The sequence below is a fragment of the Siphateles boraxobius genome, unplaced genomic scaffold, assembly GCF_051911475.1.
Source record: "Siphateles boraxobius isolate OS27281-9 unplaced genomic scaffold, OSU_SipBor_1 25, whole genome shotgun sequence".
Taxonomy (NCBI): Eukaryota; Metazoa; Chordata; class Actinopteri; order Cypriniformes; family Leuciscidae; genus Siphateles; species Siphateles boraxobius.
Genome location: NW_027508866.1, coordinates 6,900,595 through 6,924,203, shown reverse-complemented (window position 1 = coordinate 6,924,203; position 23,609 = coordinate 6,900,595). Strand labels below are relative to the sequence as shown.

The 23,609-nt window shown below is 38.1% G+C and overlaps 3 protein-coding genes across 4 annotated transcripts; 1 reads left to right on the top strand and 2 right to left on the bottom strand.

Moving 5' to 3' along the window:
• Positions 1–326: 326 nt before the first annotated feature.
• Positions 327–3,289, top strand: rfxap (regulatory factor X-associated protein). Its single transcript, XM_077242239.1, has 3 exons — positions 327–955; positions 1,052–1,162; positions 2,405–3,289. The coding sequence occupies exons 1-3, from the start codon at positions 596–598 to the stop codon at positions 2,498–2,500; spliced, it is 567 nt and encodes a 188-aa protein (XP_077098354.1). The 5' UTR covers positions 327–595; the 3' UTR covers positions 2,501–3,289.
• smad9 (SMAD family member 9) lies at positions 3,009–13,660 on the bottom strand. 2 transcript variants are annotated; one of them, XM_077242235.1, is made up of 7 exons: positions 13,342–13,660; positions 11,147–11,719; positions 10,785–11,042; positions 10,532–10,642; positions 9,326–9,547; positions 8,002–8,258; positions 3,009–3,717 (listed from the first exon to the last, which is right to left on the bottom strand). In XM_077242235.1, exons 2-7 carry the CDS (start codon positions 11,556–11,558, stop codon positions 3,574–3,576), a joined length of 1,404 nt encoding a protein of 467 aa, XP_077098350.1. In that variant the 5' UTR covers positions 11,559–11,719; positions 13,342–13,660; the 3' UTR covers positions 3,009–3,573. The 2 variants fall into 2 exon arrangements, with proteins under 2 accessions (XP_077098350.1, XP_077098351.1); XM_077242236.1 differs by having other exon boundaries at positions 10,532–10,639; positions 13,342–13,637.
• Positions 13,661–15,294: 1,634 nt separating this feature from the next.
• On the bottom strand, positions 15,295–23,581 carry alg5 (ALG5 dolichyl-phosphate beta-glucosyltransferase). The gene is made up of 10 exons (XM_077242237.1): positions 23,253–23,581; positions 22,827–22,995; positions 19,263–19,309; positions 17,913–17,981; positions 17,725–17,817; positions 17,361–17,474; positions 17,120–17,179; positions 16,866–17,017; positions 15,930–16,015; positions 15,295–15,777 (listed from the first exon to the last, which is right to left on the bottom strand). Exons 1-10 carry the CDS (start codon positions 23,337–23,339, stop codon positions 15,662–15,664), a joined length of 993 nt encoding a protein of 330 aa, XP_077098352.1. The 5' UTR covers positions 23,340–23,581; the 3' UTR covers positions 15,295–15,661.
• Between the last annotated feature and the right edge of the window lie 28 nt (positions 23,582–23,609).

Here is a 23,609-nt window from a genome sequence, read left to right as displayed (position 1 = left end):
CAGCAGTTGTGCTGGGTTAGATGGTTCCTTACTGGTTTCTTTAGCATGCCTGTAACATGTTGGATGAACAGTACATGAACTTGAGATGTATTCTGGTATTTGTTGGGGACAGTACAGATTGTCAGAATGCTCTCCATAAGCGGAGTAAACCATGTTGGATTTTTGCGCTATCGTCTGCAATTTAGTTTAATATATTGTTATCTAACGCAATGACATTCATATTTTTAAGTGTCGCCTACATATGAAAATGTAGTTTAGGGCAAGTGTATTGGGAGTGTCTGTGAATCTGCATCGCAGTTTGGTGCCGGTAGAGGGCGAAACGTCCATTTGATTCAAACACACACACACACACACACAGGCGAGTCTGCTCTGCAGCGGCCATGACTGTTTTGTTTTTGTTGTGACCTCCTTTAAAGCTCATATTCCTTTCCTCCGTTTTTATGCAGGTAGATTGTATTTATTGGGTTACTTCAATTTACAATGCGGTATTTTAATGACAGACAGATCAAATCCGTTTTAAACTAAAATAGACTATTCTGTGCCAAGTCTGGTCCGTATGGTGTTGAATGACAGGTGAGACTCTAGGAAAGACACCATGAACGACAGCGTTCATATTAGTTTAGCAAACACGGGTAAAGACAGCCAAACCCCCGCACCCGCGGAGAGCAGCACCACCACCCCGTCCGACCAGGAGAACTTCCCGTACGACGCGGAAGACCCGGGCGACGAGAGCGACGTGCCGGAGGCGAGAGACGACGAGCTCAACGACGACGAGACGTCCGGAGAGAGCGAGAACGTGTCCAAGACCTGCATCTATGACGGCTGCACGGAGACCACGACTCAGGTGGCCAAAGCCAGGAAACCCTGGATGTGCAAAAAACACAGGAATAAAATGTACAAGGACAAGTATAAGAAGAAGAAAAGCGACCAGGCCATGTCGACTGGAAAACTAGACGTAAGAAACGTTTGGGCAAACAACAGTCTCAGTTTAAGCTCCCAACTTTAGCCTATAGGCTTACTTTCTAACTGTTTTGTCTTTCGTGATGTGTAGGAGGGGACGGAGGAGAGGCCTGTGTCCGTTACTAAGCAACGGCTGGGTACCATAGGAGACAGACCGGCCAGACCCTCCCTCATTGAGCAGGTGCTGAACCAGAAGAGACTGGTGAGTGCATTAAAACACTTTATTGAGCTAGAGGATTTTTACTCGTACACCCCCTGGTAACTTAATGCAGTGGGTGCAGAGGTGTGTGGGTATTAGAGTAGATAATGCATAATTCATGTAGGCATGTAAAAAACAGGTGTCAAAATCAAAAGGCTGAATGTTAAATTATGTGCAATACAAAAAAATGATGTATATATATATATATATTACATGGCTTGGTTGAATTCTAATGTAGAATGTGGTCTGTTATTTCTTCAATACAATCGTTTTTAAATAAACCCCTTTTTAAATCAATAATTTGTGTCAAATTATTGATTTATTTGGTAGGTAGCCATGTAATAAGCGGGATAATGTAGATCGAGGCGGTTGTTATAGCGAATACATATAGCAAACACGGGTAAAGACAGCCAGTTGCTTAAATATAGGCTATATATATATAGGCTATATATATATATATATATATATATATATATATATATATATATATATATATATATATAAAACTTTTGTTAGACTCAATTTGACAGAACTGATAGATACATATAGCAAACACGGGTAAAGACAGCCAGTTGCTTAAATATAGGCTATATATATAGGCTATATATATATATATATATAAAACTTTTGTTAGACTCAATTTGACAGGACTGATATATAAATAAATATATATATATATATATATATATATACAAACTTTTGTTAGATTCAATTTGAATCTAACAAAAGTTTTTGTTTACATAATGTGTATGTATATATTATTATATTTATATATATGTAGTCAAATCGAATCTAACAAAAGTTTTGTTTACATAATGTGTGTGTATATTGTATTTATATATATTATATATCTGTATGTGTGTGTATATATATATATACTGTGAAGTTTCATTTGCACTTTTCCTCCTAGCTTCCAATTTTATTTACTTTTAATTGACTGATTTGTATATCAATTATTCTGCATATATATGGATATTTTATGTGACGTCATTTATATTTATAATAACTGAATATCCTTTCTTAGCAAAGTGACATAGCATTAGCTGATGTTATGTTTTTTATGTTTAAAAAAAGGGGAAAAAGGGACTGCGTTAGATTAAACTGAGAGGGGTCATAGCACTTACATATTGTTGACCTACTGTTAGTTTAACTGCTTCTATTGTTCTCATTTGTAAGTTGCTTTGGATAAAAGCGTCTGCTAAATGAATAAATGTAAATGTAATGCATGTTGTTTTTGGGTTTCAGTCTCTTCTGAGGAGTCCAGAAGTCATCAGCTTCCTTCAGCAGCAGCAGCGTTTACTGACCACACAGAATCGAGCTCAAACACAGCACAACTTCTGAAGTCTGAAGATGCTTTACTCGTCCTGTTGAGGATTTAATGCGCTCACAATTTCACCGAATTTTTAAATGGGGAATATTCTATATGTGTGACCTGCAGCCGTCCTTGATGGAGTGAAGACTATCAACACTGCATTCTGAAAACTGGGATGTTTGACAAGGACCCGATCGATCTAATACTGCTGTCATCATCAAGCTCGTTGAGATCATGAAACGAATTGGCAGCTAAATCTACTGTATATCAATAATGCGTTTGACTAGCCATCCTAGCCTCATTTGTGTCATTTAGTATTTTTAAATTAATGATAGAAAATAGAAACGGCAGCTGTAGATTTTTTTTTAGAGATCTTAATCTAATCTGTAATGTTTGTCAATGTCATCATAATGTCATCAATGAAAGCTACAATTTAGTATGACCTTTTCAGCCACATCTTGACAGTGTAGCTGAAAGACACAGAATTGTTCGATCAGCTTTATTATTTTAAAGATGGGGCAAAGGATAAGCAAATCCTTCAATAAGCAAAGGAAGTTTTTATTGAACTTGTGAAAATTGATAACCTGTAATTTTAAAACTTTAGTTGCATAATACAAAGTTGGTGGATGTTTTGAGTTCTGATGTTTTGTTTTTAAATTTCATATTTGTGTTTGGGCCATAAAATAATCAGGCAAAAATATAAGAGAGGTTTTTGTATTACAAAAACAAGAAATCTAACGCGAGTGGAAAAAACAACAACATGAAATGTTATAGAAGGCACAAATATGACACAAATAATAAATCATTTCCAGAACAAATACCTGCCTACTAACATATTTCTTTGGCTTCCTAATACAGCGATTTTATCTGAATTGATCTCAGCTACTACATACTGTGAAATAGCAAAGTGTTTTTTTTTTTTTTAAACAATGCAACACTTATCTAACCACACAGCTGCTTATTTAACAGCATGATATTTCCTGGCTGATTCTATGCCAGTACCATAAACATCCACTGAAAAGACAGAGAGAGAGAGCTTTATGTGTCTTGGGTTGCTATAAAAGTCTTTTGGGGAACTATATTCCCCTTGTCTTGTAGTGCATTAGGACACAGAGGAAATAGGATTGTGTGGGGAGCCCATTTGGGTCAGAACTTTGTCCAGCCACTGCAGGGGCCCGTGCAGGTGTATTTCTATCCAGCAGGGGGTGCTGGTGACATCCTGACGGTGGTACTCGGCTCCCCAGCCCTGAGAAGAGGAGACATTGATCCTCAATACTTGAGCATCTTTACAAAACATCTTAAGCACAAAACATGTTTTTTAAAACTACAATAATACAAGTATTTGTGATCCACTAGCAGCACCAAAAGGAATTGCAAAAATAAATGCATACTAGTTCTCCAAAAACTAATTTGCAATTGCATGTCATTCATAAAGTATTTTAACAGAAATAATCACAAACAATTTGTTATGTGTCTGCGTTGTGGAATTTTTCGGTTTGCGTACCTACCCAAAGTGATAAGATAAAATAAAAATTCTGCATCAAAATTTATAGACAAGTAGTTTGTTTAGGCATGGTTTGTAAGGAATTACGAACCTGCGCACATATATTCAAACGCACATAACTATAGAATCAATTCTTAATGCGCATGTGAACGCCATCAGCGTCTATCACAGGTTCACGTTTAAAGTCTGTTTAGAGAGAACGGTGTCGTCTTAGCGGCCCCTAATTTAATACCAAATGATCATTTAGACGGAAGTGAATCAATCAAAACTAACTTTAGCTGGAAGAAACATTTTTCAAGAGCCACTATAAAACCAAACCAATCTCTGTTACCTTAAATTATATGTTTATCTCTGTAAAGCTGCTTAATCTACATTGTTAAAAGCGCTATATAAATGAGGATGACTTGCATACACAAAAATCAAGCAGGGAATATTGTGCATGTCGTATCAGTCGGTAACCGAAGAACTCCAGAGCTATGGGATCTGCATGTTTTGGCAGAGCAACATCCATAAAACAGCAAGCCAAAGATTAGAATAACTACATATTACATTTGCATAGCAACACTTAGAAGATTTTCTATTTGAAACTGCTAAGCACCTAGAGAGCGGTTGGCTTGTGATTGACGTTTGTGAACTCTCTGTATTTGCGATAGTCCTAAACAGAAACTTTTTAACCTTGTTGTCGGAGGTAATAAACTTGACAACAGTCTTATATAAAATACTGTATATTATTATATTTATATTTAGAATAAACTATAAAATCAAGCAGATTTTTGCATTTTCTGAAGAAAAAGAGAATAGAGTTTAGGTTTGGGTATCGAGAACAGGTACTTATTTGATTCTATATAAAATTCTCGAACGTAGAACCATTTGATACTAAAATTCTTTCTAAAGACGTTACTAAAACACTTCTACTAAAAAATTGTTAGTTATACACTAGCATACTTAATCGACATGGCACCACTACTGAATTAAAAAGCGCAACCAGACTAATTTCTGAACAAATAAATCTAATAAGACTGTGCTTTTTAGTGAAGCAAAAGCAAAAGCATACAGCACAACCAGTGTAGTCCGATTCCCGAAGGAAAGACTCTAATGATTCAATACTTTTAATTGAATCAAAACTATACAGCGCGACCAAAGCAGTATGATTTACAAACAAATTACTCGGAGTCTGTTCTTGTTAGTGAACCAAAAGCATACAGCAAATGACTCCTATGTGTCGGTTGTGTAAAAAAGTGAATCAAATTCACACAGTGCACCCAGAGTAGTCCGATTCCTAAACAAATGATTCTCATGAGGCCATCCTTTTAATTGAATCAAAAGCATCCAGCGCAACCAGTGTAGACTCATTCCCAATCTAAGGACTTTTATGAGACGGTTCTTTAAAGTGAATCAAATGCATCTAGCAAAACCAATGTAAACTCATTCCCAATCTAAGGACTTTTATGAGACGGTTCTTTAAAGTGAATCAAATGCATCTAGTGCAACCAGTGTAGACTCATTCCCAATCTAGGGACTTTAATGAGACGGTTCTTTAAAGTGAGTCAAACGCATCTAGCCCAACCAATGTAAATTCATTCCCAATCTAAGGACTTTGATGAGACGATTCTTTAAAGTGAATCAAATGCATCCAGAGCAACGAGTGTAAACTCATTCCCAATCTAAGGACTTTTATGAGATGGTTCTTTAAAGTGAATCAAATGCATCTAGTGCAACCAATGTAGACTCATTCCCAATCTAGGGACTTTAATGAGACGGTTCTTTAAAGTGAGTCAAACGCATCTAGCGCAACCAGTGTAGACTCAGTCCCAATCTAAGGACTTTTATGAGATGGTTCTTTAAAGTGAATCAAACGCATCTAGCGCAACCAATGTAAACTCATTCCCAATCTAGGGACTTTAATGAGACGGTTCTTTAAAGTGAATCAAACGCATCTAGCGGAACCAGTGTAGACTCACTCCCAATCTAAGGACTTTAATGAGACGGATCTTTGAAGTGAGTCAAACGCATCTAGCGAAACCAGTGTAGACTCATTCCCAATCTAAGGACTTTAATGAGACGGATCTTTGAAGTGAGTCAAACGCATCTAGCGAAACCAGTGTAGACTCATTCCCAATCTAAGGACTTTAATGAGACGGTTCTTTAAAGTGAATCAAATGCATCTAGCGAAACCAGTGTAGACTCATTCCCAATCTAAGGACTTTAATGAGACGGTTCTTTGAAGTGAGTCAAACGCATCTAGCGCAACCAGTGTAGACTCATTCCCAATCTAAGGACTTTAATGAGACGGTTCTTTAAAGTGAATCAAACGCATCTAGCGCAACCAGTGTAGACTCATTCCCAATCTAAGGACTTTAATGAGACGGTTCTTTAAAGTGAATCAAATGCATCTAGCGAAACCAGTGTAGACTCATTCCCAATCTAAGGACTTTAATGAGACGGTTCTTTGAAGTGAGTCAAACGCATCTAGCGCAACCAGTGTAGACTCATTCCCAATCTAAGGACTTTAATGAGACGGTTCTTTGAAGTGAGTCAAACGCATCTAGCGCAACCAGTGTAGACTCATTCCCAATCTAAGGACTTTAATGAGACGGTTCTTTGAAGTGAATCAAATGCATCTAGCGAAACCAGTGTAGACTCATTCCCAATCTAAGGACTTTAATGAGACGGTTCTTTAAAGTGAATCAAATGCATCTAGCGAAACCAGTGTAGACTCATTCCCAATCTAAGGACTTTAATGAGACGGTTCTTTGAAGTGAGTCAAACGCATCTAGCGCAACCAGTGTAGACTCATTCCCAATCTAAAGACTTTAATGAGACGGTTCTTTAAAGTCAATCAAACGCATCTAGCGGAACCAGTGTAGACTCACTCCCAATCTAAGGACTTTAATGACACGGTTCTTTAAAGTGAATCAAACGCATCTAGCGCAACCAGTGCAGACTCATTCCCAATCTAAGGACTTTAATGAGACGGTTCTTTAAAGTGAATCAAACGCATCTAGCGCAACCAGTGTAGACTCATTCCCAATCTAAGGACTTTAATGACACGGTTCTTTAAAGTGAATCAAATGCATCTAGCGAAACCAGTGTAGACTCATTCCCAATCTAAGGACTTTAATGAGAGGGTTCTTTAAAGTGAATCAAACGCATCTAGCGCAACCAGTGTAGACTCATTCCCAATCTAAGGACTTTAATGAGACGGTTCCTTAAAGTGAATCAAATGCATCTAGCGAAACCAGTGTAGACTCATTCCCAATCTAAGGACTTTTATGAGACGGTTCTTTAAAGTGAATCAAATGCATCTAGCGAAACCAGTGTAGACTGATTCTCGTTATAAACCCATAGATATATACATTAGATGTCGCCTTGGGGTTCTAAGCTTGCGTCAAAAACGCCGCCATCTTGGAACAGGGGTCTTGTCATAGGAAGTAGCTAGGTAACGCTGAATTCATGGATGATGCCGGACTTTTGTGCTGCGTATGGATGTTCACACGAACGAAATCTAAAAACCAGACAGCAAGGGATTACATTTCACAAGAATGTGAAATTTTGTAAATGTTTTAAAATTTCTCTGGACTCAATTATAAATACATGTCTGACGGTTGAAACGAACCAAAACAACTAGAAAATCGCATTCATGACGATTTATGGTGATTTTATTTCCGTTAGACCTTTTCCAACATTGACACTGATGCATTAAAGAGGAGGGGCTCCCCTTTTCCATGATAGCGGCTCTATTGACGCAAATGAACTGCCGTAACCAAGGCGACATCTAGTGTATATATCTATGGGTGTAAACCAAGGACTTTTATGACCTGGTTCTTTTAAGTGAATCAAACGCATTCAGCACAACCAGTGTAGACTGTTTCCCAAAGGAAAGTCTCTAATGAGTTGATTCTTACTAGTGAATCAATAGTAATGGCGTTTACATAACCTTTATTACCAGCCCAATAGGGTTTATATGGCTGTATGGGATACTGTATATGCCATTATATGCCACATATTCAATATAAACCTCTTTACCTTGACAAAACTCATCCTGATGGTGCACATCTTGGTGAGTTCATACACCACCTCAAAGCCATGATTTACCGACTGCGACAGCAGCTGGGCAAACAGCTGGTTGTTGAAGATCTTGAGGCTGCATCCACTCGGGATCTTGCAGACGGTGGTGGGGTGGAAACCATGCTGGTAGTTACAGTTCCGACTCTGAACGAAAATACTGCTGTCACTCAGACACTCTGCGTACACCTCCCCTCCGACGTAATACAGGTGCACACCTACAACAGAAGAGAGGAAAGGGTTTGAAGCATGTTTCTAGACTAAAGACACTTACAGCTCCACAAAAAGAATCAAAAATAACATACAGTATAACAACAATTCTAAAGTGGCTTTTATAACACAACTGTGAACTACTGCAAAGTCCACACATAAAACAGTATATGACCACCTTTGAACTTGGTAAATCACAGAAATCATTATTCACAAACCCAGCATTCATCATGTTTTATCACGTGCCAAGCGGGAACTTTAATAATCGCCATTCTCCTGAAGCATCCTGATCTGGATTATGTCGTTGTCCTTGGCGCTCTTCCATCTAGGATCTCTCACACAAGTAGATGAGACTCTGTGCCCGGTGTGTGTGTGTGTGTGTCTGCATACTTCTCTGTCACTGCTGTAACCTATGGCAACGCTTAATGTCTTTCCAACACTGGCACAGTGACGCTCATCCAGCACCCTGAGAAAAACCAACATTTGGATAGTGTGGACTTTATCTTTCTCGCTGGGTTCCTGAAGTGCAGTGTTGACTGACCAGCACAATCTGGCACCGTAAAAACAGTGTGTTTTTGTTTTTTTATTACTTTCTCTTGGAATTGCATCAACTGATGGAAGACCATTATCAGCTTGATCTTCTCAAAGCAACAATTTCAGATCCAGAAACCCTCAACAAAGACAAGAATGCAAAAAAAAGTAGTGCTGGGCAACGATTAATCGCAATTAATCGCATCCAAAATATAACTTTGTGTTTACAAAATATGTGTGTGTGCTGTGTATAATTATTTTGTATATATAAATACACACACATGCATTTACATATTTAAGAATTTTTTTTTATTTTATATATAAAATATTTATTTTTCTATAAAATATAAATTATGTACAAATATATATACATGCAAACATTTCTTACAAATATACATGGATATGTGTGTATTTATATATACAAAATAATTATACACAGTACACACATATATTATGTAAACACAAACTTTTATTGTGGATGCGATTAATCGCGATTAATCGTTGCCCAGCACAAAAAAAAAAAAGAGTAAAACTTTAAACAAACCTTTGCCTATGTGTCTGCGAGTGTGTTCAATGGTAGAGTTTCGGTTGACGTTGGATAGTAATCCGAGACAGAATCGGTTCTTGTTGTTGGAGGGATCTGTGAAGCCGTCCACCAGCATGCTTCGGGAAGAGGCGTGGAATGTCTCACCTACCCTGTTGTTCAGTTCGTAATACGCCACTGAACACCAGTATTCTGGTTCCTCATAACACACTGGCCTCAAGTCTGGAGAAAAAAAGGGCATTCATAAAACCATGTCAAATACAGTATCATGTATCATATCTCATAGTATTCAGGTCTCATACCATATTCATGATGCATTTTAATATAATAATAAAAAATTCAATTTTTATTCAACACTTTCATTGTTTGGAAACACCAGACTAGATTAATGTTTCTCCTAAAAAATCTTAGATCCATTAATGTAGTCTCTGAATAAGAATATTGCCTAATACCATTTAAAGCAGGACATTCCAATAAAAAATGCTTTATAGTTAAGGAAGACTTTTTACAAAAAAAACATAAAAGGTAAATCTTCCACTTTCAAAAAAATATATACATGATTAAGTCTTGTGTGACCAATTTGACATCTTGTATATATAGTCTGATAATTTCTATTTCTAAAATGAAAACAATGATTAGGTCTTTCATTTATAACTGGATTATCTTGAGGTTTAAGTCTTGTGGATTCTGATTGGCTGTCAATGTTTTTATGGTTCATTAGCTGGAAAAAAAACATTGTTCTGAAAATGCTTCCAATGATATCGTTCCTCTGTTTCGGTGTCATTATAGCTGTGATGTGGACTTTCCCATTCTCATAGAATTAGAACGATTATTCAAACTTCTTTCAAATTAAAAAAGTAATATTATTAAATGGGCAGTGTTATTTTAGTATTATTTATATACTATAATAGTTTTTATTATTTAGAAATTTCCGTTCTCATTTTAATTTAGTAATTTTGTCTTTTTTTTCTATTTAGCTTTTGTTATTTCAATTTTAGTCATTTATCATTGTTAATGACTTCTCATTTTTGTTTACATTTTTCATCTAATATTTATATTTTATTTTAGCATTATTTCACTTAACAAAACTTATTTTTATTAGTTTCAGTTAATAATAACAACAACCGAGTAGGTGTTCACAACGTTTAACTGGTACTGCACATTTCAAAGTACATAAATAATGCACAGTAAGTCTAGACGTGTCACCTCTGTGAGGGGCTGACAGAATGAGTTTATTGGGGTTGGAGGACTCTTCTGGTTTCACATCCTTAGACGGAGTGGTCTCCATCATACTGTAGGGTGGAGGAGGTGTCTCTGCTGTGCAATGAGAACAACGTTTTTGAATGACCAAGATGTATGAACGTATGCAATTCAATGGCACTACATTTCATGCAAGGAAGTTATAAGAGAGCTAACATACAAAATCATCAATGCTTGAGAAATCATTGCTAATAATGACCTGTGATTTGGTAGGGGCTCCCAGGGTCGGTGCCACTGCTGGGAGAGTTTGGGAAGCTGTGTGCAGTGGGGGACTGGTTTAAAGAGCTAGAAGGAGATGAAGAAAACGAGCTACAGGGCATTGCAGGGAAGGAGTCTGGGTAAGTGGCATTCTGAGGCATTAGAGGCTCGTTGTGAATGGACGCATTCCGGAACTTCGCTAACAAGCTGTGCTGGGGGTTGAACTCACTGTGACGTGGCACAAGGACTGGGGGTAGAACTGTTTGGGGGAAAAAAAGAGAAAGAAGATTACTAACAGATTTTTTAAACCTATAATCAATATGGAGGAAAACAAGACAAAGTGGTTTGCGTATTGATTTCCACCTGGCGTCTCCACGCGGCGGTAATGATATGGATTGATGCAGATATCCTTCTGTTTGGAGCCGAAAGGAAACTCGCAGCAATCCAGCGCTTTGAGCTCGTGGTGGGACTGAAGATCCGGCCAGCGCCACACTCTGCAGTAGATAACGTGTGGCAGACCTTTACGATGGGACACCTGGAGCCTTCCGTCCAGGGATCGAGGGATGGTCACACATTTACTGGGCTGGCCAGGACAGCTCAGAGCCTTTTCCAGCTCCTCCATGGCCCCTTTCTTCTTCTTGAGCTTCTTTACAAGGGAATCGACGGCCTTTTCCGCCCACTTTTCCTCCTCGTCTCCTTGTTTCCAGCCCAGCAGCCTTTTCACAGCTGGACTGGTGAAGGAGAAGAGGGAAGTGATGGATGTGGTGGAGTGCATCGTGGGATGGGGCGACACTGGGGACTGGATTTTTTCCTAAAAGCAAGGCAGATCTGTCTTATATCCCTTCAAGCCCGGAGCCTCAGTTTATTACTTTACAGCAGGGTGTAAAATAAACCCCCAGACAGGGATGTTTTCGTCAGGCTGTCAACAGTTTTTATCTGGTGAAAGAAACAAAGAAGAATGTCAGTTTTAATGTTAATAAAACTGTATATTGTAAATTGCTTGTGTAAGTATTTTTAACGGCCTTTAATTTGTATTTATTAAAATAAACATAAATAATTACATATATACAGTATAATAAAGATAATAAATAAATTGGAAATGATTTATGTCAGTATTTTCAGTATTTTTCAAAAATATTTTTAGTTATTTAATTTTTAAAGAATTCAAAATAATGATTTTTAAAAATACAAAAATGATTTGTGTGTATATATATATATATATATATATATATATATGTGCACACACAATTTTATGTGTGTGTGTGTGTGTGTGTGTGTGTGTGTGTGTGTGTGTGTGTGTGTGATTAAATAAATACAAATAATTATTTTATTTAAAAAACATTTTTTATTAAATAAAAAAATATATTTAACAAATATTTGAAAAATACTGACATAAATCATTTACAATTCGTCAATTTATTTTTTATCTTTATTAATTATTTTTTATTTATGCATTTGGTAAAACATAGCCTACCTTTTCATTACAGTAATAACAATTAAGGAAGAAAATGTCCTTAATTGTCATGAAAAATAATGACAAACAATGTCCAAATCAAAATAAATGTCAAGCTAAATGGCACCATTTCCTTTAAACAAACTCCTTTCTTTCTTATGATTTTGGGGTGAAATATGATGTGAACATATTCTTGACATGTTTTGTGAGATTCACCCTTTTAGGGCGTAATCACAACACATTCATGTGCAGATCTCAAGAACTTTTACATTATGCTTCAGTGCATGCAGAGATTTTTGAGGTATTGAGTCAACAGGTCCTTCTGTTTCTCACTGGACCTCACCTATTCGTCCTCTCCCTTTCCTGTCAAGGCTTTCCCATGCAGAAAATGATCTGCTAAAAATCTATTCCGTTTGAGCATTTGAAACTAGAGAGGCTTGCTTCCATCTTTGGCCAAGTCTATTCAAATAATAGCTTCTGAAAATATTATTGTATGCGATACCAGAAGTGTTAACACAACCCTAACTACATTATATAATCGTATGAGATGAATGAGGACATATAGAACTAATAGCAGCGTATGAAATCATGGCTCGGTTTCAAATAGGAACAGGCAGGCAGATCAATTGAGGGTGAATAAGTTACATCTGCTCTGTTCTCAAAGGCAGTGTGTCCTTATGAAACTGGCGTCTGGCAGTCTGAGTGCTGAGATAGGCTTAATCACCTAACTCCCCCGCAAACGCACATACACATCCTTTCCCTCAACTTCACTTTGTTTGTTTGCTTTAAGGAATGTTCAAATGCTACATTAAGCACTTATTTATATATAAAAAAACTATTCCAGGTATACACAACTGTCACAAACGTATCACTGGAGCAGCATCATTAAGCAGCAAGTGGCATAATGTCTGTTTACGCAGACTCGCGTGATATGGACTAACATGTTAGAAGCAACAAGTTAACGTGAAAAGGAAAAAATACATCGCACACTTGTCATGCCTTATTTTTTTTAATCATTTATAAAACTTTTACTTTTTAAGTCCTGAAATAAATTCTAAATAATATCAGAAGCGGTAGGCTATATATAACACGTTTTATTCATTACCTTATTCTTGTGACAAGTCGAATAACAATCCGCGTAGTTCCGCAAAATAGTCGAATGCTGAATCTCGCGCCGATTGGAGGTGTAGCTACAGCGCGTGTGTTTGGATGGAGCGAGAGCCGCGGCGTCAGTCTGACTGGAGCCTCAGCGCCTTTGTGCGGAATTCATCCGCTGCTCCTGGAACTCTCCCAGGACGTCAGACACAGAGGGATCATCCCGTTCAAAAGAACAGCCTGGGACTCACTCACAGACAGGCCCATTATTGAGGGAAAACAGGTCATTGTGGGCAGCAGTGTTTCACTTTTAATTTGCTTTCAGTGACAGATGACAGGCGCAGACAGCTGTTTTTTTTCTTTTACAGGAAGTGAATGCACCTTTTTGGCATAAGTCGTAAAGGGAAAGTCGTTGTGTTAAAGTATTTCTTTTCTTAATTATTATTTAAGTTTTCATGAGTTTCATTTTTAGTCATTCCCAGGCTTTCAAGCGGTCGACGTTTCAAAGGAATTTGTGAGGAAATCTCGCGCTTTAAAGTTCAAAAACGCTTCAAACTAAAAAATTACTAATATAACGTTTTTGTATGAAAATTGGTGATAGTGACAGTAGTATGTTTTGTCGATGTGCCGTCGGATATCGAGCCCAATAGAAACGCTCGAGCAGCCAAATGTCGCTATGGTTACAGGGAACGCAACTTCTGATCACGAGCGCCTTCTCACTAAATTCCAATATTTTAATGGCCACAGAAACGTTGTCTGTATGCGTTAAATTACGTACATTTAAGACACCATCTAATCTGTTTACCTTTGAGGGGGTTTAGAATTGTTTTGGGTCAACCCAATTTACAACCTGGTCATTACAACGATACACTGGGATTAAAACGAACCGTTTTCGAATTAGGCTACTTAATCATTTTAGGCAAAACAAAATAAAAAGTTGTTAATAACAAAAAAGCTCTATTCTCTCTAGACATTTAACAGTTATATATTTAGAAATTGGAAGCAGAATATTGTTAAAGTTAAAGAAGAAAGTAGTAGAATATTTAGTGACAGACTGCTGGCGATCCGCCAGTGGTTATCGATAGCCCTACTTCTCCTGCGCTCCTCGGCGCGGATGGATACACTTCGATTGTGTGCGTAGAGTGACTTGTCCAGTTAATGACGCAAGCCAGGATGGCGACAGAGAGTCTAGAAGTTTGACATTTTCACAGTTTACAACAACTGCAGGGGAACGTAACAATACTCCCAATAATGACAGCTCGCATATTTAGTGCTCTCTTTGATCAAATGAGTTTGACAGGGGGAATTCGTTTCCAATAAAAGGACACCGCAAAATGATCCTCTTCAATCAAGGTGCACAGGATCATATAAATGATAAAGCCTCCATATTTAGGGCTTAGCAGATGGGAGAAATACAATACGTATATAGCTGCTTAAATAACTGATTTAAAAAAATAATTTATCAGTGAAAATATTGAAATACATCATCTTTTAGAGTGGCTAACAAGATAGAGGGGATGACTAAGAACAAATGCCTTCCTGGTGGAGAGAAAGGGAGGATAAACAGGATATTCTCTCCAGGGTGCAGAGAAACCCATTGTGTAAACCACATTAAAAAGGACTGAGTACATGCCAGACCAAGGACCAGGGCTGTTGCTAGAGGGGCGAAAGGAGGTGGAGATTCTAGACCCCGGCTTTTGGGGGCCCTGCAATGTCAACTGAGGGGGGACCCACAAGAACAACCCACAACAGGGCCCCGGATACCTCAGCTGTGGCCCGGCCATGGACCATTTCAGTCGGTCAACTGTGTTTTTAAACCTTATATGTGTGGATGAGTGTGTTAAAAATGGATTTGGGTGGCACTGATTTTAAACAGCACACACCACATACATTTAAAAAAAAAAAAAAAAACTACAAATCAAGACCAGAAATTATACTTTGATACTCTGCATGAGTCAAATCGTTTTTCAAATAAGTTTGTTTAATAAAAATCTCATAATTTTGTCCTCTGGTTCTGTGCAACATTTTCAAATTAGTTGTAAATGCAGAAACTGATTATAATTTTTCTTTATTTGGCCAAGAACCATCTGCCCCATTTCAAAACCAAACCTATAGTATGCAAAAGAAAAACATGAAAAACAGCGATATTACATTAAAAAAATAAAAATACAAGGACAATCCCCTTATGTGGTCACGGCACGGTCAGTGATAATGAAACGCTAATGCTGTTCACCGATTACGTATGCAATGCACTCATTTGTGGCAAAGGGCTGTGTGTTAAGGGCCATCGGCCCGTTAGCTCACGAGCAGCACACTGGTAATAACAACAGCTACTGAGTTTTTCTCTCAGACTCCAGCCTCCAGGCACCAGTGAGGTAACGCAGTCTGATAAAGACTAGATCCAGGCCCATCTGTAGCCAACTCCAGATCGGCACCAACTTTGACCCTAAATGTGCAATAAAACAAGTCTTCATTACCTCATAGTGGAAATAACCTTCATTTTTTAGACATATACTGCTAGAAAAAAGATATAGAGTATTAATTATTTTAATTGCCTATGCTTTAAGTGTATTATATTTCAAAACTGACAGCACAAACCTTCAATCTCTGTCCAGTTAACAGCCACTTCTGATACAGGGATGTCAAAACACTGAGCAATGTACAGAAGTTCCACATCAAATGCCCTGTAGGACACGTTTTTTTTTAATTTTAATTAAGAGGTTAAAATTCAAATTGAAATAAAAAAAATAAAATAAAGGTTCTTAAAAGTAAAAGTGCTTTTTGGAAATATATGCCCCTATTATGCTATTTTTAAGGTTTCTAATTTAGTTTTGGAGTCTACCATAGGTTTTTATGCATCCAAGGCCAAAAAAAACAACACAATTTTATCATAATATACAAAGCAACATGACCTTTTTTATCACAGTGTCTGAAACGGTTTGATAATAGATTCTGTCTTTCTAAACCCCTCCTTTCTGAGAGCCTTCTCTACTCTGATTGGTCAGATGACTCAGTCTGTTGTGATTGGCCTACCGCTTACAAGCACGGAAACGAAACAGCCCTGAGGCCTCCGGGCTTCCTCAACACTTGATACATAGGTGATACGAACAGTAAAGATGGTGTCGGTTTCCTCATTCTCATTCTTTTGAAGTGGATGCAAAATGATTTTGCAGCGCATCGACATGTCGACAACACAAATCAAACACTTCCAGGCCTCAGTTACAGCTACAGTGTTTGAGGGAGGGTCAAAGTAGCAAACAATAAAGACAAAAGGCTGGCATTATGCAAATTTGTTACAATCCTACATAGGTTTGAGCAGGCAATAAGACCGGAATTACTGAGGACTTGTTTTGGCAGTTCCGAATCTGTTCTTTCTTTTGGGAGACAAGAACTCCAACTTTCGTGCACTTTGATCTTTGAAACTTGACACAACAGCTACACTACACTATTACATTACATCAAAGGTAATATTCTTTTTTTTATCATAATTGGGGCATTTTATTATAAAGCTCTTCAACTTTTAAGCGTCCTTACCAGCGTTCCACATGCAGGCTGGAGAAAGTTTTCAATGCAGCCTCACGAGTGAAGAGCTTAAATCCACATTGTGTGTCTTTAATCCCCCTCACACAAAAGAACCACACCAAGAAGTGGAATCCATACATCAGAAACGTTCGGAACATTGACCGCTGTCACAAAAAGAAACACAAGACTGAAAATGCAAAAGTACTGGCAATTTCCTCATGAACATTAGCTATTATGCTCCAATATTTTTGAGAAACACTGAATACCTGAGCCACTGATTCTTCTTCCAGGTGAGCTCTGGATCCACAGGAGATCGCCATGTTATCCTGCATTGACATAAAAGGAAAACATTTTTAGATGCTCTGAGATCTTTTGACAAGGAAAGGTCTGCAAGTAATTCGATGACTCCAGCTCCTGGTTAAGCTTCAAACAAATATGTAATCCACATACCAACTATTCTGAGATTTGCTGCATGTCTATTTATATTTACAAAAAGTGGTGTCTCACAGGCTTCTCACTGATGCTCTGAAGACCTTCCTCCACCTTTTCAATGTCAGCAAATTTAGTGGCTCCGTCAGCATCAGCCATAAGAATGAGCTTCCCACGACAGCTTAGTGCTCCCTGAGGAGAGACAAACACAACAACATTATAGCAACTGTTGAACTAAGTGGGTGCAAAACAAGACTTTTAGCTGAGCTTGAGCAGATATTTAAACTGCTTCAGGCATCAAGCCATATCATTAATTCATGAGTTTATTCACATTCCCAACTGAGACATTCCCAACTTGTCTTTCAGTAGATTTCATCAGAAATGTGGATACCATCCTCTATGACAATGCACAAGGAGGACTGGGTGTTTATTGCATTATTACCATTTTAACTGCACCGCCTTTTCCACGGTTCTTCACCAATGTCAGAACTCTCACTTTCTGTGCTCCATACTTTTTTGTGTATTTCATGGCAACCTGGGGATATATATGATCAAGCATTCAGTTTGATTGTTTTATATTATTCATTGTTATATATTATAACAAATAATTACAATAAGACGTAAAACAACCTCTGTAGTTTTGTCTTTGCTGCCATCATCTACTACAACAACTTCATATGTGAATAATGGATTCTCGTTCTGTAAAATCAACAAGAGGACAAATTGGGTTAAAGGGTTAGTTCACCCAAAAATGAAAATTATGTCATTAATGACTCACTCTCATGTCGTTCCAAGCCCGTAAGACCTCCGTTCATCTTCGGAACATAGTTTAAGATATTTTAGATTCAGTCCGAGAGCTTTTTGTCCCTCCATTGAAAATCTATGTGCGGTATACTGTCCTTGTCCAGAAATGCAATAAAGACATCATCAAAGTAGTCCATGTGACCTCAGTGGGTTAATTAGAATTTTTTGAAGCATCGAAAATACATTTTTTTCCAAAAATAACAAAAACGACGACTTTATTCAGCTTTGTATTCTCTTCCGGTTCTGTTGTCAATCCGCGTTCATGAGTCCGCTGACGTAAGACGAGCTGAAGTGTTATCTGGTGCGCCCGAGCTTCGTTTACAGTCTGAGGGAGACGCACGCTGTAAACAAAACAATCTTTGCAAACATGTCTAAGGATTTCGACACAGGGGAAGACTTGCATTTTTTTTAACCAGACATATTTATTTGAACCCGAATACACGGACGCACCAGATAACACGTCAGCAGCGTCTTACGTCAGCAGCGTCACTGGCCTCGTGAACGCGGATTGACAACAGAACCGGAAGAGAATACAATGCTGAATAAAGTCATCGTTTTTGTTATTTTTGGAACAAAATGTATTTTCGATGCTTCAAAAAATTCTAACTAACCCACTGAGGTCACGTGGACTACTTTGATGATGTCTTTATTTCCTTTCTGGACAAGGACAGTATACCATACATAGATTTTCGATGGAGGGACAAAAAGCTCTCGGACTGAATCTAAAATATCTTAAACTGTGTTCCGGAGATGAACGGAGGTCTTACGGGCTTGGAGCGACATGAGGGTGAGTTATTAATGACATAATTTTCATTTTTGGGTGAACTAACCCTTTAAACTAAAGAGAGTCACTTTAGTTACAGCAATGCCATCTAGTGGTGAAACATTCACACATGCTGTAAGAATAGCCAGTCTGCAGTAACATCCAAAAGGATTCAAAGAAAACATGTGGCATCATTCCTGGATTCATAGGTGAACTCAGATATATTTACACTTTTATTTATAAATGTATACTTTTTAAAGGTGTATTTAAAGTAAATATGTTATAAAACAATCATTATCACAAACATTTTAGTCAGAAAAACAGAACTAATACGTCAGTTATGACACTAGCTAGCCTGTTGTTTCATAATAGAAATGTAAAAAATAACATAAAATAAAAAATTAATAAAGCACCTGTCTTTTCTCCAGGTATTCCATGGCTTCATCCATCATAGCAGGCACTGTGTGATAAAACAGATACAAACATTACCAATTTATAGTCTTCTTATTGCCAAGAGGAGGTTAAAGGTGCATTGTGTAATATTTCTGAGGATCTATTGACAGAAATTTAATATAAGATCCATAACTATGTTTTCAGTGGTGTATAAAGACCTTGCATAATGAACCATTATGTTTTTATTACCTTAGAATGAGACATTTATATCTCCATAACCACTGGCACCCCCTTCTATAGAGGTCGACATATTGTGTCGTCATGTTTCTACAGTAGCCGACAGCGAACACACAGCGCTACAGAGCGCGTTTCCTCACTACCGTGAAAAATAAGTTTTCAGTGGTGTATAAAGACCTTACTTAATGAACCGTTATATTTGTATTACCTTAGAATGAGCAGTTTCTGTCTACACACACTGCGGGTTCCCTTACATGTTTCTACAGTGGCCCTAAACGGATAAACGCATTTTGTTTCTATGTTGCTCTTCGTGCAAGGAAGCAAGCTTAGTTCAGCGAATAAAACACTGACACAATGATGAACAAGTAACAATAATATTCGCAATAACAGTTTTACTGAATAATGAATAGGGGTGTCACGATTCTCCAAATCCTCGATTCGATTACATTTTCGATTCTAAGGTCACGGTTCGATTCGATTCTCGATTTTTACTTCTTTTTTTTTCAAGCACAGGTTGCTGTTGCTCCTTAAAAGCTGACATCAGTTCATCGCTATCTCACACATCTCTGTTATTATCAGTGAAGCTGACTGCACAATGAATCTTTCATAATATATAGCCTACACTTTGTTTGTTATAATTTGCCACCTTACAAAATTCAGCTCTGAACAAAAAGTCCGTTTTGAGCAGTGAGGGGAGTCTGTCTTAAATGCTTCTGATTGGCCATTGCGTTCAAGAAATCAAAACATGTCTGTGATTGGCTAAATCGCTCAACGCTGCAAACATGTTCTAAATAGAAACTCTGGCCTGTAAATCGTTTCTGTTTTGTTTTAGTTGTTCTTGTTGCTTTTCTGCAACAGATAAATAGAAATGTATTCGTTTTTATAAGTTTTATTCATAGATATTTCTAGTTTGCGGGAGTGCCGCGAATCGTTTTATTCTCCCGCACACACAGAGTGAGTGCATTACCGCTCGCGCTCGGCCATCAAATCTAGTCCCGTGCCGCACTCTATTGCGTTGGGAGTGCACATCTATAGATGAAGAGCCCGGCCCGAGGATAGTGACAGGAAATACCAAGTTCAGGCTCGGGCATAGAATATAAGTTAGAGGACTGACAGCCTTTCAACACGTGTGTTTTTTTTCCGCGCCGTGATGAGTCGTTCATGAACGATCCGTTCATTGCCTCTGTCACGCGACAAATGAACAAAAGACTCGGAAGGTCAAGTAATTATTCATGTTCCCTGTAAATTATTTTTGACTGCATTATAATGATTTCTTAATTCAGAATATGATCAAGATTGCGTAGATGGATGTGCTCGGGGAATTTGCCTGTTAAAAGTATAACATTTAAAGCCCCTGAAATGACTAGAAAAAAGATTAGTTAATTTTGATGAACGAGACTGAACAATAGAGTCAGTAAAACGATCCGAACTTTCCATCACGGGCGCTACATGGGGGCGTGGCAGCATCAACGATTCCATTTTTTATTTTGATTTTTGAAATTGTGAAATAATTTCGATCGAAATCATGACACCCTTAATAATTAAGTACACATAATTTCTTAATTTATCCTGGTAAAGAAAACCACATTGCTGAACTGGCTACTCTCTGCTGTCTCGGACGATGACATTTTCCTGTTGGTCACCGTAACTTCTGTTGGTTGCAATTCGTAACCTCGCCACTAGATGCCGCTACAAATCACACACTGCACCTTTAATGGGATAGGGATTCAGTGGTATATACAGGTCCTTCTCAAAAAATTAGCATATTGTGATAAAGTTCATTATTTTCCATAATGTAATGATAAAAATTAAACTTTCATATATTTTAGATTCATTGCACACCAACTGAAATATTTCAGGTCTTTTATTGTTTTAATACTGATGATTTTGGCATACAGCTCATGAAAACCCAAAATTCCTATCTCAAAAAATTAGCATATCATGAAAAGGTTCTCTAAACGAGCTATTAACCTAATCATCTGAATCAACTAATTAACTCTAAACACCTGCAAAAGATTCCTGAGGCTTTTAAAAACTCCCAGCCTATTTCATTACTTAAAAACGCAAACATGGGTAAGACTGGCGACCTGACTGCTGTCCAGAAGGCCATCATTGACACCCTCAAGCAAGAGGGTAAGACACAAAGAAATTTCTGAACAAATAGGCTGTTCCCAGAGTGCTGTATCAAGGCACCTCAGTGGGAAGTCTGTGGGAAGGAAAAAGTGTGGCAAAAAACGCTGCACAACGAGAAGAGATGACCGGACCCTGAGGAAGATTGTGGAGAAGGACCGATTCCAGACCTTGGGGGACCTGCGGAAGCAGTGGACTGAGTCAGGAGTAGAAACATCCAGAGCCACCGTGCACAGGCGTGTGCAGGAAATGGGCAACAGGTGCCGCATTCCCCAGGTCAAGCCACTTTTGAACCAGAAACAGCGGCAGAAGCGCCTGACCTGGGCTACAGAGAAGCAGCACTGGACTGTTGCTCAGTTTTGCATGTCATTCGGAAATCAAGGTGCCAGAGTCTGGAGGAAGACTGGGGAGAAGGAAATGCCAAAATGCCTGAAGTCCAGTGTCAAGTACCCACAGTCAGTGATGGTCTGGGGTGCCATGTCAGCTGCTGGTGTTGGTCCACTTTGTTTTATCATGGGCAGTGTCAATGCAGCTAGCTATCAGGAGATTTTGGAGCACTTCATGCTTCCATCTGCTGAAAAGCTTTATGAAGATGAAGATTTCATTTTTCAGCACGACCTGGCACCTACTCACAGTGCCAAAACCACTGGTAAATGGTTTACTGACCATGGTATTACTGTGCTCAATTGGCCTGCCAACTCTCCTGACCTGAATCCCATAGAGAATCTGTGGGATATTGTGAAGAGAAAGTTGAGAGACGCAAGACCCAACACTCTGGATGAGCTTAAGGCCGCTATCGAAGCATCCTGGGCCTCCATAACACCTCAGCAGTGCCACAGGCTGATTGCCTCCATGCCACGCCGCATTGAAGCAGTCATTTCTGCAAAAGGATTCCCGACCAAGTATTGAGTGCATAACTGAACATAATTATTTGAAGGTTGACTTTTTTTTTGTATTAAAAACACTTCTTTTATTGGTCGGATGAAATATGCTAATTTTTTGAGACAGGAATTTTGGGTTTTCATGAGCTGTATGCCAAAATCATCAGTATTAAAACAATAAAAGACCTGAAATATTTCAGTTGGTGTGCAATGAATCTAAAATATATGAAAGTTTAATTTTTATCATTACATTATGGAAAATAATGAACTTTATCACAATATGCTAATTTTTTGAGAAGGACCTGTATATATATATATATATTCAAAATAACTCACATCTGAGTTCCTCATTGTATGAAGGGACGACCACAGACAGCTCCAATGAGGGAGGGTCCATCAAACTGGGAAAAGACTCTTTTTTGCCCTTTGCAGTCAAATAGTGCTTCTCCTTCTCATGGCGAGTCTGATCTACCATCTGAGCACTGACATGAGCAATCACAACAACCTAAAGAAAAGAACAAACAGGTGTGACACAAGGGAGTAACTAGTTCAACTGGATGAATCGGTGAAGCTTAACAGAAGTGTGACTATACATATGTACAAGTATTTCAAAATAACAATTTCATTGCAATTCATTTTCATTAACAAATAACAAGACCAACAGAATGGATAGGTCACTAAGAGCAAACATAAATCAGAAACAAATAAAAATCCACAATAGTATAAAAATTATAAAACTTTCAAAATAAAATATATATTTACCAAAAGTAAGACGATCAGCGCCAGGATCATCGAACATTGCAATAAATCACATAAACAGAAATCCATCATCCATTTCTCAGTCAACATATCACTGCAGGGAATCTCACCAGTTTACAGCTAACTACACTACAGTATCATACAGAGCAGCCTTAAAATGAGACTCCGTGAGGCGGGACATATATGAATGGGTGTCGTACTAATTTACGGAATGAATACCGGTAGTTAAATATCCATTGTTGAACTTTACTTTCAGTCACAGAAAAACACCTACGCGGAAGTTGTTCTGACAAACCACATCATCACAGCGGTCGAAGAAAGCGCAGAGCGGCGAAATTAAAACAGCATTAGCGCCCCCAC